This window comes from Nannospalax galili, unplaced genomic scaffold (genome assembly GCF_000622305.1).
Source record: "Nannospalax galili isolate Female #2095 unplaced genomic scaffold, S.galili_v1.0 scaffold98, whole genome shotgun sequence".
Classification (NCBI taxonomy): Eukaryota; Metazoa; Chordata; class Mammalia; order Rodentia; family Spalacidae; genus Nannospalax; species Nannospalax galili.
In genome coordinates, this window is record NW_008342013.1 from 187,670 (window position 1) to 202,548 (window position 14,879).

At 37.7% G+C, this 14,879-nt stretch overlaps 1 protein-coding gene across 4 annotated transcripts in view; it reads right to left on the minus strand.

Moving 5' to 3' along the window:
• Window positions 1-14,879, minus strand: part of Psip1 (PC4 and SFRS1 interacting protein 1) — a 43,171-nt gene that overhangs the window by 13,471 nt on the left and 14,821 nt on the right. For all 4 annotated transcript variants that reach the window (XM_008837783.3, XM_017799272.2, XM_029565760.1 and 1 more), the window contains exons 4-7: window positions 12,545-12,683; window positions 9,053-9,157; window positions 7,572-7,634; window positions 386-482 (exon numbers count right to left, since the gene is read on the minus strand). In XM_008837783.3, the coding sequence (XP_008836005.1) occupies window positions 386-482; window positions 7,572-7,634; window positions 9,053-9,157; window positions 12,545-12,683 (404 nt within the window). The remainder of the gene's footprint in view (window positions 1-385; window positions 483-7,571; window positions 7,635-9,052; window positions 9,158-12,544; window positions 12,684-14,879) is intronic.

Genomic DNA, 14,879 nt, shown 5'->3' on the forward strand with positions numbered 1-14,879 from the left:
CCTCTACGGGCATTGCATGACACAGGTGCACTTACCTATATGCAGGCAATACACACATACACATTAAAAAAAAAAATTTAAAAAGTTTTGTTAAACTGTTATTTTGCATAGCTCTGTGTCTGCATAGTGGCATTCTTCTCAAAGGTATGCAGTGGGAGGCCTGTAAGATTACATGGCCACTGACACCATGGACATCTTAGTTAAGCACACAATGAAAGTGCTTGATGACTCGCTTCTCAGGCCTCATTGGTATCCATGTCATAAAGTGAAGCACGGTGGGAATCAATTGCTGTTCACACCATTCGAAACACTTGAGGCAGCAAAATGCGTTAACGGATTAGAATATTAATCATGAGCCAGAGTGTTTACATATTGATAGCCCTACCTGCAGGCCGTCCTCTTTTAGGACTTGCTTTCAGATGAACAGACGCTGTGGCTGCTGTCACCATTCCTGCCTCTTCCGTTTCTCCTTGTTTCTCTGCCTGAATCACAGAATTTAATGAACTTACTTAGCAAAGAGTGCACGTTCTAATTCAGTAGTCAAAGTGTGTCAACTGTAGAACCTAAGTATAAGCATAACCTCTCTATGATCTTTATTATTTTTGATCAACTCATTAGAATATCATCCTCAAACTCTACTTATAACCCTAACGAACAGTTTTATTTAAATTATGTGTATTTGTGTGTGTCTGTGTGTGGGTGTCCGCACGAGTGCAGGTGCCAATGGAAACCAGAGGCATCAGATCCCCTAGAAGTTGGAACTACAGGTGATGATGAACTGTGCAACATGGTTACTGGGAACTAAACTCAGATTCTCTGGAAGAGCAGTATGTGCTCTTAACCACTGAGCCTTCTCTCTAGCCCCATGTTTTTTCCTAAAGTCACTTTTTGGGGCTGGAGAGATGGCTCAGCAGTTAAGAGCACTGGCTAATCTTACAGAGGACCTGGGTTCGATCCCCAGCACCCACATGTTGGCTAACAAACCGTCCAAAACTCCAGTTCCAAGGGACTCTGACGCCCTCTTCAGATCTCTGCGGGTACTGCCTGACACAGGTGCATTTACATACATGCAGGCAACACACTCATGCATAAAATAAAAATAAAATATTTCATCACCTTTTAAAAATTCTCAACCCCAAATAATCATTTGAAAAAAATAAGACTAACATCTTGATGTAATTATTCCATAACTACTCAATAACTTTGCTAACATACACACATTTTATTTTTGAACCAAGCCTAACGTCTGATGTTCTCTCAGAGGAGTTATATTACCCCATAGGCCTGAAAGGATAATGGGCCCAAACGAGAATCAGTATCACTGACTTAAAGAGCTTTATTTCTTATGAGGGATAAAAGAACCATGAATTTCATAGGAAATGCAAACATGAGAAAATAGATGGGACTGATTATACCTGCAAAGGAAGGAGGTGAGACTGAAGGAGAAATTCAACAAAAGGGTGTAAGGACCATAAAAACTACTTAACACTCCCCCAACTATATGAAATTCAGCATTCACTGCACCAGCAAAAATAAGGGCAAGGAAGCATTTGTTAAATGTCAGAGTGCAATTCCATTAATTAAAAAAATTTAATGTATTTATTTGGGGTTCTGAATAATAAATAACAAGCATTATTTTTATTTATATTTGAGGCAAGTGGCATTGAGACTGTTTCTCTCTACAGATAGCCCAAGCTGGTCTAAACTATCCTCTTGCCTCAGCCTCCCAAATACTGGGATTACAGGCATTTGTCACCAAAGCCAATGATGATGCTACCTTTTCATCAATGATCTGGTTTGCAAACATGATGTCCAGGCTGTTAAGAACACGTAAATCTTTGATTCAGCAAATCCATTTCTAAGAATTTAGGTATAAAACATACTCAAAGTATTAAAACTGACATAAGGTAACCCTTGTTCTCAGAAGCAATATAAAAATTCTCCCTAATTAATTCAGATTAAACATTTATGAGACCATGCTGTCCTGTTCCAATCCTGATTCTGCAATCCCATGTTAAGGAACCAGGTATGTTTTTATAAAGATTCATGGATACCAAAGGTTGATGACTTCACAGAGGTTCTCTAAAGTCAAATTCAAACAGATCAGCTCCTGGCGGGGGGAAGACCCAACTCATTCACTTACCCTTTCTGCATTTGAAAATAAGTCGAGAGCAAAGAATTGTATAGGTACAATGAATCATTTAAGATACCAGTAAAAAGTAAACAACATATTCATCAACAAATAAAGATAATCAGGTCTAATACTATAATCAGCAAAAGATCATGGATATGTTTGTGATTATTAATGCAAAATCATTCAAGTCAAAACCGCTGCTCATAAAAACAAGTGTTTTAACTAGAGAAACTTGAGCTATTTAAAATATACATATAAATACATTCTGATTAAGTTTCATTACTTCCATATTTTACTTCTTCATCTGACTGAAACCTCTAACCTTCAATTCATTCTCTCCCCAGCATTATCCCACTTTCTAGTTCATCTTACCTAAAGCTACTCCACATGCCTCATGGAACCATTATGCATGTTTCCCACTGTATCCTTGCCTTGCTGTACCTGTCTCACAAATCAAGGATTACCACAGAATTGTACTTCGTATTCTATCATTCCCAAGGTGATGAGCCCTAACAGAGGGAAAAGTCACACAAACATGAATTCATTCTATATATTCTCAGTTGGGATCTCAAAGCTATTACTCATCCTTTGAACTTTTCTTGGGCCCTGGAATAGCTAGCCTAAGCTTTCACTTGTCATTCTGCCTTGAATTAGTCTCCCTCTAAACTGGGTGAGGAAGAAAGGGAAATGAGGCTAGTAGAAGAAACTGTCTTCATTTCCAAGTCCCTTCTGAGTCATAGAAGCTAACACACCTCTTCTTAAATCAATTCCTTCAAAATGGAAGGAATTCTCCCAACTCAGTACACACTTATATAAAATTATACTGACTAGTGGTATGTCAATCTTTCCTAGTTTTGCAAAGGCATTTTTTTCACTTGAAATACTTCCCTTTATCTATGCAAATCCTATGTGTTGCTACATTATTTGCTCTATTCCTTGAGATTTCAAAGGAAATATTATACTATTACTACCATTAAACATTTTATTCTCCAATCTATTTCATCTGGTTTCTGTCCTTAGCATTCAACTAAATGAAAATAAAATATCCTGGATGGGCCTAATTATCAAGCATCTTACCAGACCCTCTGCATCAGGACACTACTGACCCTCCCCTATGCTTGACAACCTCTGGTGTCTGGTAGTCCATTCCTGTCATCATTTTCCAGAGCCACCGTCCCTCTCCATTATACTCCCTCAGTTCTGTTTCCTGCATCCAACCCAGTGAACGTTTTCATCTTTCCTTTACTTGCATCACACCAGTGACTGCATCTTCAACTTATCTCCTTTCCCTTTTTGGTACAAGAGCCATAGTTATCTTCACTATAATTCCCATGAGCGCTTCACTTTCCCTTCCCCATTATTTCTAATCCCAAACCAACACGTTCTGTTTGTCCATATTTAATAACTCATTCCAGCCAACACCTTGGAGTCATCTTAAATTCTGTTCCACTCGGGGCTAGAAAGATGTCTCAGCAGTTAAGAACACTGGCTGTTCTTGCAGAAGACCTGGGTTCGAATCCCAGCACCCACACGGCAAATAACAACTGTCCATAACTCCAGTCCCAGGTAATCCAACAGCCTCTTCTGTCCTCCGTGGGCACTGCACAACACAGATGCACTCACCTACATGCAGACAATAGATGTAAACACATAAAAAAATAAAAATACAAAAAATTTAAAATTCTGTTCCACTCTCTAAACATGTTTTCAATTTAACTTTCTGAAGCACTCTAAATTTTATCTCATATTACTTAAAAAAAAAAAATGGGGGCAGAGGCTATGGGAGGGTACTATTTGGGATGGAGGTATAAAGATTGTTTGGGATGTTCAGTATGAAATACACACACACATACACACACACAAAATAAAAGTAGCTTTTAAAAAAGGCTCACACACACACACAAAATAAAAGTAGCTTTAAAAAAAGCTGTCAGCCTTCGGTGAATGGGAACTTACTGCTATAGCACATATTTTAACAACAATCTGTTCTAACTGATATAATGATGATGTAATGATATACATAATAGAAGAAAAATAACATTCACGTGAATGAAGAAAAAATTATGTAACTAACCTGCTGTAAGATCCATGTCCTTTGAATTTCATGCCAACCCCTTAGAAGGCCTCTCAAGACCCAGTCAGTTACTAGGTCACTGTCACAACTCCTCATCCCTTATTCGCAACTAAGCAAGTCAATTTTCTGGCTTTCTGGTACATATCAAAGTTACACTTGCATTATATTGTTGCCTAATAAGTGTACAGAAGTACTATGTCTAACTAAAATGCATATACCATAGTTTACAAATACTTTATTAGAATGAGGATGTAATGTAACTCAGTGGTAAACGACTTGCCTAACAGGTGCAAGCAGTAGGTTTGATCATCAAGCGCGCGCACACACACACACACACATACACACTTATTGGTTAAAAACTGCTAGCAAACAGAGCTGGGGATATACACATATGCACGCATGCACACACGCACACACACACATATAGTTCAGTGGTAGAGCACTTGCTTAACACATACAAGGTGCCAGGACTGATCCCAACAGTGAAGAGAAAAAATAACTCTAAAAGCTAAATTACCTGAGCCTTCAGTGAGCCACATTCTTCCGCCAAGGAGAGGGCCTTAATTTGGTGTTGATGACTACAGTTTATCAGCATAATTACTAAACGTTGGAGTACTCATGGCAATTTCTTTTTTAAGTGATATATGATATTTTGCCAACAGAACTTATCTTTTACTGTCATTTCAATATTTACAGCACCACCACCAGGAGCAGATTCTATCAAGAAGCTGCTCTCACTGCTCACCCATAAGGGCCAGAGTTGCTGTTTTTATTCACAGGTGTGAAAACAATCTCACTATCCATTTGTACATTTCTATCAGAGGTCTTGGGCAACCAGGTGCATTGTCAATGAACATCTTTTGAAAGGCATCTTTTTTCTTACACAGCAGGACTCAACAGTGGGCTTAAAACACTTAGCAAATGTTGTAAACGGTTATGCTGTCATCCAAGCTTTTATGAAAAATACACTTAGTATGATTCATACAAGCCCTAGGATTTTCAAGGTGGGTTCATTTTCAAATTATGAGCAGTTCCAGATCCTAACGATCAGCTGTCATCTAAGGCTTTGAATCCAGACACTGACTACTCCTCTCTAGTCCTATATGGCAACTTCTTCCACAGTAAGGCTGTTTCCTCTACACTGAAAATGTCATTTCAGTATAGCCACTTTCTTCAACTATCTTGGGTCTATCTTCTGGATAATTTGTTGCAGTTTCAACATCAGCATTTGCTACATCTCCTTGTGCTTTAATGCTATGGAGGCAGCTTCTTCATAAACCTCATGAACTGACCTTTACTAACTTCAATATGTTACTCTGCACCTTCCTCACCTTTTTCAGCCTTCAGAAAATCGAATACAGGGCACTGAGCTGCATTGAGCTTTGGCTCATGGCAGCATTGCAACTGGCATGATCTTCTATCCTGACCACTAACACCTTCTCCTTAGCAGCAGTAAGTTTGTTGTGCTTCCTTTTTGTTTGGTTTTGTTTTTAAAGAGAGTCTCTTTATAACCCTAGCTGCTCTGGAACTTACTTTATAGACCAGGCTAGCCTTGATCTCAGAGATCCACCTGTCTCTACACCCTGAGTAAAAGGTGTGCCACTCACCCCAGCTTTGTTGTGCTTTCTTATCATTCCTACCTTCACAGGAGCCAACACTGAATTTTTTCAAGAACTTGTCCTAAAGGCCTAGTTTGCAACATGCCAGCTTTCACCATGCCTCCTTCAATAAGCTTAATCATTTCTAGCTTTTAGCTTAATGTAAGAAGCCCATGATTCTTCTTTCCACTTAAATACCTGAAGGTCATATGTAAATGAACTAATTTCAATTACTCTAAAAACAGAGACAGAGAACGGTCCATAGTGGGAAGCAGTCACAACATATCCAGCACTTTTCAATTAAGGTTGCTGTCTTATATAGGCAGTCTGTGGCACCTCAAAACAGCAAAGGTAGTTAGACCACCATAACAGATCTATAATAAAGTCTAAAATATTATGAGAATGACCAAAATGTGACACAGAGACAAAATGAACACAAAGTGTTGGGAAATGGTACAGAAAGATTTGCTCAGTACAGTGTTGTGACAGACTTTCAATTTATAAAACTCTTTGTATTGCAAAGTACGAAAAGCAAAGCTTAAGGAAATTAAGTATGCCTATATTTTCTCTGGTGATAAAAATTAAAATTCAATGAGAAAAGAGACCTACCCTCCTTACTTACCCTGCAACTCTGTGCCTGGGCCAGTAACATCAGTTCTAAGATCCTGACTCTCACTGCCCTCATCCAATTTCCTATCATCACACTGCCTTAATAAAGGAGTCACCTACAATTCAAAATGATTCAAAGACTTCCCATCACTTCTCTAAGTTTCAGTTCTTAGGATAACACTGGAATTTTATACCCATTCCCCTCCAAGCTTAGCAATAGTGAAATATAATACTAAACCCAAAATTCTTAAAATTTCCTTCATGTCTCTATATTATTTAAATTGCCTCAGCATCCTCCTTTATTTGCCTATCTTTGAAAGTCTTATTAAAGTTATCACATCAATTCTCTTACACCAGGGGAGTAAAAAGCCATTATAATTGTTTTTTTATTTTACTTATTTATGGAATACTGAATCCTTTGATTAATTTGCATCTTTGGCATATAATTGTGTGGAATATAATAACTAGGTCAGAGAAAGGAGTGAACAGGGGATGGAGAGATGGCTTAGTGGTTAAGAGCACTGGTTGCTCTTTCAGGACCTGAGTTCAAATCCCAGCACCCACATGGCTCCTAACAACTGTCTGTAACTCCAGTTCCAGAAGATCCAATGCCCTCTTCTGACCTCCACAGGCATTGCATGACATGGGTGCACCTACATACATGTAAGCAATACACTCATACACATAAAATTAAAATATAAAGCAAAAAAAGGTAGGAATAAGCTTCATATAAGAAACATTCACTCAAAGTCTAACAGACGCTCAACCGTACACTGTCTCTCACTCTCATTTCGCCTAACACTAAGATAACATCGTAGACAATACATTTATGTCTAACTGTCTAGGAACCAGGAACATCTCACATGTACCAAATCCTCAGCAATGTGATTACTTTCCATTTTACAGAGAAAACTGAAGCAGAGGCACAGCAATGAGTGAAAGTTGGCTTATTTTTTATTTCCTTTTATCACTCAACTTATTTTACGGGTATCATAGTTGTTTCACCAAGAGTTTTACTAAGTAACCAACATAACTCACCCTTTAAAGAATCAAAGGGCATAGCAGTCAAGGGCAATAAGGTTTCATTATCTTTATTCTTCCTCAACCCTAGTAAAATAAAATTTCTTTAAAAATTCCTGTGGCTGTTAGAAATTACCTTTCTCTTTCTTCCTCGCCTGGCAGCTTTTGGAGTAGTTATGTCAACTGATTTAGTCACATCCTAAAATACAGAACAAAACCAGACAAAACAAAAACAAAATATACAGGTAAAACTGAATGTATTATGCAAAAGTGAAAGAAATTTTCTTAAAGTTACAAACATACTTCATGTTTGCCAGGAAGTTTTTTTTGCTACTCTTGACCCTTGAAATTATAAACAAAGCCTTAATATTATAGTGAAAGTAATAGCCAAGATATATGTATACATACATAAATAATAATATTTGCTAGTACATCAAGTCTGTCTATTTAGCTTTATAAAACCACTTTCTAGAGAATTCTAAATGTCAGGGTTATTTTATGTATATCAATTAAAAATCTATTCTTTTGGGGGGGGAGGGGGCACTAAGGATCAAACCCAGAGCCTTGTGCATCTCAACAAGTACTCTAGCAACTGAGCTACATCTCCAGCCCTGGCAGTACTGATTTTAAAAGGTGCTTAGAACTTTGGAGATCATCAGGCTAGCTAATTTCTAAAACCTACAAGGGCTGAGTATCCCCACTCAGATAATGACAGACAAACCTAGATTTCAAATTTTTCAGTATAATGCTTTTTCAAGTACATTACACCCACAATACTCTTTACAAAGTGTCTTGTAAAGAGGACATGGAGGCCCACACCTTTAATTCCAGCACTTGGGATACAGAGACAAGCAGACCTCTGAGATGGAGGCCACCTTGGTTTCTATAGCAAGTTCTAGGTTAGCTATGGTTACAAGTACACCCTATCTCAAAAAGACCAAAAACACGCCTTTAATCCCAGCACTCAGGAGGCAGAGGCAGGCGGATCTCTATGAGTTCAAGGCCAGCCTGGTCTACATAGTGAGTTCCAGGACAGGGAGACCCTGTCTCAAAAACACAAAAGAAAAAAGAAAAAAAAAAAAACCAAAATCTGAACAAAAATCTCTATCAGCCGGGCTAGAGAGGGGAAGGGGAGAGGCAGAGGCAGACAGATTGCTTATGAGTTTGAGGCCAGCCTGATCTACATAGTGAGTTTCAGGCCAGGCAGAGCCAGTGAAACTCTGCCTCAAAAACAGAAACAAAAAAATTCCCAAACTTCTAACAAACCCTAACCCACTTTATAGTTAGACCCATAAAAGTAACTAAATAAAAACACTCATACATCTTAAAGACGTATATTTTATAACACTTATTTAATATTTATACCTTGTCTCATCTATTTTCCAAATATTTTAAAGATTATTTCTTTGCCATGATCAACTCATTTTCCAATTCCTTTCTTGCAGTAATTACACTATCCCTTGCAAGATATTCAACAAATTATTATTAACATACCTAAATTATGCAGATATAAATATACACATATGTATGTATGCATGCATGTGTGTATGTGTATGTGTGTGTGTGTGTGTTGTGTGTGTGTGTAGATTCCTTCTTAGAAAAGAAAAGAAAACATACTTCATTGCTGGCTTTTTCTTCATGATCAGTATCTTCCTTTGAAACACTAGTTTCTTTTTCTTCAACTTCAACATCAGATGATGCGTTTGACTGTTTAGTTGATGCCTACGCAGAATAAATTCTATTAATTTCAAAAATATAGTTTATCAAACTTGAAATTTTTCTACTCCTAAAAACTCAAAAGCTTATTTATTAAAAAGTTATAGAAGTACCCCAATTTCTGTTCCAAAGGACACTTAATAAACTTAATTTTTAAATGTTTTATTATTTTTATTTTATGTGTATTGTCTGCATGTATACAAGTGCACCTGTGTTGTACAATGCTTGTGGAGGTCAGAAGAGGGCGTCAGGTCCCCTGAAACTAGGCTTACAGACAGTTGATAGCTGCCATGTGAGTGCTGGGAATTGAACCCAGGTTCTCTACAAGAGCAGCCAGTGCTCTTGACTGCTGAGCCATTTCTCCAGCCCAATAAATATAATTTTTAAAGTTTTAAAACTGGGCATAGTGGCACATGCCTATAATCCCAGAATTTTAGGAGGATGAGGCAAGAGGATGGCTGCTAGTTTGAGGGTATCCTGGACTACATAGAAAGGACCAGGTCAAGATGAGCCAATGAAGTAAGACCTTGCCTTAAAAAACAAAACAAAACAATTAAAACCGAAAGTAAAAAATTTTAGCCAGATATGGTGGCACTCAGGAAAGTAAGGCAGGCAAATTCTTAGTTTGAGGCTAGCCTGAGCTACATAACAAGATCCTGTCTCCAGAAAGGGGGGACAAGACCCATAAATGCTACAAGTTGAACATCCCTACTCAGAAAATCTAAAACTTTTTGAGCACCAATTCTTTTTTAAAGGGACAAAATTATGTAAAAGTCTCCTTGAAAATTATGATGGCCAAATTCTTTGTTTTGAACAAATCTGAGTATCACTGCTTTCTTTACCCCTGGGGACCTCTCTGGGCCTGGGAATCCAGAGCACATCAAATCAGCAAATTGGTCATACTGTAGCTAAAGATGGAAAGTTATTGGTTTTAACACATAACTTTTATTATGAAATAGAAAAATCACAGATTTAGCTGGTAAAGACTACCTGGTGCTTACGTAGGTGTAGAAGGGAACAGAAAACAGAGAAACTAAGATGCGCAATCTGAAGGACAGAAAAGATCATAAAGGTGCAATCACAAGATGATACAAGAGAAATTACAAAGTGTTTTATGAAACAGTTTCAGATGTCTTCTCATTACACAGTGTATTGTGATGGGAAACCACGTATGCATTCAACAAGCATTTGTTGGACATAGAGCTTTGTCACATACTCAGCAGTGCTGGGCAGAAAGGACACACCACTTCTTTACTCAGTCTGTGGCAGTTGTAGACAAGCACAGAAACAATTACACTAGTCTACAATGAGTATCACAAGTAAGTAGTAGGTGGTAATGAAGGCTCAACCTTGGTATATCAATGAAAGACTTAAATGTTCCACACAGAACAGCATCTGAAGAGTTTTTAAAAATGAGAAACAGTATGGCACTTGTGAAAAACAGATTTATGAGTTGCATCATGGTCAGTTTGTTGCTACCTCTTTTTTTAAGTTTATTCCTATCTTTTCTAATTTTTGCTTCCTAAAGTTTTAACAACTGGTTTTTACCGATGAATGAAAAACTTTAGAATAGTTTCATAAATACCTCCTTGAAAGCTATTATAAATACTGGCTCATTTTATCTAAGAGTTCCAGAACTTCCGTATGTTCAAGAGCGCAACTGGCAATAATAGAAAAACATTAAAGCAGTATCAGGGCCAGTGAGATGGCTCAGCAGGTAAAGGCACGATAAGCCTGGTTATTGGAGTTTGATTCACAGGATTCAGAGATGTGGAAGGAGAAAACCAAGTCCATAAACCTGACCTTTACAAGCATGCTACAGCACACAAACCTATGCCTGCACACTATGCAAACACACAAAAATAAAATTAAAGATCTACTGTCAATATCATTAACATGGTAATGGTAATTTCTGTTGTACAAGAAAAATGAAACAAATCAGGTAAACACAAACTAATCCATGGAAATGTAGTGTCACATATACAGTGCAAAGTTCTGGACAAAAAAATGAGGCAGGAGCTAGAACGATGGCTCAGCAGTTAAGAACACTGGTTGTTCTTGCAGAAGAGCCAGGTTCAAATCCCAGCACCCACATAGGAGCTAGCAACTGTCTGTAACTCCAGCCCAAGGGGATCCGACAGCCTCTTCTGTCCTTTGCAGGCACTGCACGACACAGGTGCACTTACCTACATGCAGGTAATACACGCATACACATAAAATAAAAATAATAAAATTTTTTAAAAATGAGGCACAATGCTATTCTAGGCATTAATATGTAGAATCCATACTGGATGGTAAGTATGTTTGTTACACATTTAATTTCTGTGAGGTACATTCTAATACTACTATTCTATGGATTTATAAGGAAATTTGAGCACATATGCTTAAAGTCTAAACCCACAAAAGTCAGACCAGTGAAATGGCTTAGCAGGTAAAGGCTCTTGACACTCAAGATGCAAGCCTACTGACTTGAGTTCAATCTCTGTAACCCACGTAAAAGTAAAGGTAGGACAGAACCAACTCCACAAAGTTGTCTTTTGACCTCCACATGAGCACCGTATCACAGAGCCCGCAATTTCTCCCCCCCCCCACACACAGACATCTTATCAACATACAACAATAATAATTTAAAATCCTGAATTTAACAGAAAGTAATTACGACTTTAAATTTAAATAATAGGGGCTGGAGAGATGGCTCAGTGGTTAAGAACACTGACTGCTCTTGCAGAGGACCCAGGTTCGATTCCCAGCACCCACATGGCAGCTACGAACTGTCCTTAACTCCAGTTCCAGGGGAATCCAAAGCCCTCTTCTGACCTCTGCTGGTATTACATGACGTGTGTACTCACATACATGCAGGCAATACACTCATACACATAAAATAAATAATAAAAATATTAAAATAAATGTAAATAATTTAAATTTAAGTATTTTTAATGTTTTAAATGTTTTTATATTTTTGTAAGTATTTTAATAAATATTTTTAAATATTTAAGGGTTTTTTTGTTGTTTTTTGGGTTTTTTTTTTTGTCTTTTTGAGACAGGGTCTTCCTGTAGCCCCAGCTGTTCTGGAACTCACTATGTAGACCAGGCTGGCTTCGAACTCACAAAGATCCGCCTGCCTCTGCCTCCCAAGTGGTGGGATTAAAGGCATGCACCACTACGTTTATAAATTACCAGAAGAAGCTAAGTCACCAAGTATTTTTGTTTCTTTGAGATCTCTTAGCCATTCAATTAATAACTTCAATAATTTAAACAGAAAACATCAAGTTGTCTTCTTTTTTTAGGGTGAACCTTGATGTTTAAGGCTCTTAAATTAGTTTTGTATTTTCGTGACAATTTTTTTTCCCAATACTGAATAAATAGTATTAAATTTTAGAAAATAAGACTTACCTGCTGACTTGAAAATTTCACTTTTGGATTGTTGTCTATCTCCCATAAACCTTCATTAAAACCTTTTCGTTTATTCGGCTTGCCGTACTTTTCCTTATTTTCAGAGTAAGGAAATATATCCTTAGGTCCTAAAAAAGCACTAGAACAGAAAGGGGGGATTTTAAGTGCAAAGCAACATAAATGAAACACTTAGTAAGCTATTAACATTATATTCTATGATGTACTTTAAATATAGGAAGGGGGAACAGGAAGTTTTAAATTCTGATTTCATTTTATTAATTGACAGAAATTTCACCAAGGAAAGCAAAGACTCTGAAATAAAAGTGCTATTCTAACGCTTCTAAAGGTTCTTAACAGGGCTGGGAAGATGACTCAGCAGCTAATAGCACTGGCTGCTCTTGCAGAGGACCTGGGTTCAGTTCCCAGCAACAGCACCCACACGGGAGCTAATAACCATCTGTAACTCCAGTTTCAGGGGATCCAATACCCTCTTTTGACCTCCACAGGCCACTGCACAACACGGGTGCACTCTATAAAAGTAATCTATAAAGGAGAAAAATATTTTTAAACATGTAATTTTGTAATCATGTAAACATGAGAAGGGATTCCTAGCCAAAACCTACAGGGAACCACTCCATCGAGGCTGGAAAGATGGCTCAGCAGTTAAGATCACTGTCTGCTCTCACAGAACACCCAGGTTCAAGTCCCAGCACCCACTTTGTGGCTAACAACCACCTCTAACTCCAGTTCCACAGGATCTGACACCCTCTTCTGACCGCCGTGGTCACTGAACAACACAGGTGCACCTACCTACATGCAAGCAATACTCATACGCATAAAATAAAAACAAAATATTTTTTAAAAGCCTGTTAATTCTACAGACAGACACAGAATGCATGAGTGCTCTGCTATGACAGCTGATACACATGTACTTTCCCTATGGCAAGAGAACTAAATTGATGCTCATTTCTTCAAAAATGTCTAATATGTATCACAAAAAAACTTCCCTGCTGAAATTCTGTATTAGAGAACTAATAAGCTATTCCTGGTACAATATAAGGCTTAAAAAAAAATTTCCATTAAAAGGGGACTTAATGCTCTGCTAAAATATATTTAGGACTATAAAAGTCAACTATTACTTAAATTTTGTACTTCCAAGACACTCAGTGTGTCCATGTACTTTGAACGTGCATACCAATTTCAAAATGTATTACTACCATGTAAAGATTAAGGCACAATAATGAAGAAACATACGTCAAACTTACACTGAAATAATTTCGTATTTAGGGATGGGGCAGAGGGTCATGCTAGAAGTAGAACCTAGGATTTTTGTACATGCTAAGTAAGCACTCTGCAAATGAGCTATACCCCTAGCCCTTATCATCTTTTTAACAAGATATTCAGACTTGCCAGGCATGGTGGCACATGCCTTTAATGCCAGCACTCAGGAGGCAGAGGCAGGCAGATCTCTGTGAAATCAAGGCCAGCCTGGTCTACAAAACAAGTTCCAGGCCATCTGGGGCTACAAGGAGACACTGTCGCAGCACCCCCACCCCTCAAAAGAGATATTCAGGCTTTTATTAAATTCTGGCCATAATCTCAAACTGGGAAATATATTCAGTTAGAACAGTCCTCCTATACATAAGTATCAAATCCAAGTAAATAAACTGAACCTCTATCAAAAATGTATTTCTGCCGGGTGTGATGGCACATGCCTTTAATCCCAGCACTTGGGAGGCAGAGGCAGGCAGATCTCTGTGAGTTCAAGGCCAGCCTGGTCTACATATTGAGTTCCAGGACAGCTGTGGCTACTGGGAGATCCTGTCTCAAAAAAACAAAAAACCAAAAAAAAAGTATTTCTAATAGAAGATATCAATTCAAAAGTTATCCTTCCTGAAACAACAACAAAACAAATGTGTGTAAGATTCTAAATGTACAGACTTAAAAGGACAAACAACAAAGTGACAAATTTGGGAACTAAATGGTCAGATGCATCTATCTCCACAGTTCAAAAACCCAGGGCTCAAAACTGGCAGACCAAGAACTTCAAAAAGTAGGGGAGATGTTAAAAACACTTATAAAAAATATTCAACAGTCTCAACTGCAATTAAATCTAAAACTCATTAAAAAGACCAATGCAATAATATTAAAGGGCACAAAGGCTTGAAACAGTATTTTACATGGATTATTCACTTCATCTTTACTATGCATAGCGGTGTAGACCACAAAAATGAGTGTGCAAGGCAATCTCAACATCAATGGGAATGACAATTGTTTTTGACCTTTAAAGTACTTTCACAGTAAAAATACTTATTTAATACACTGTAACTTAAAA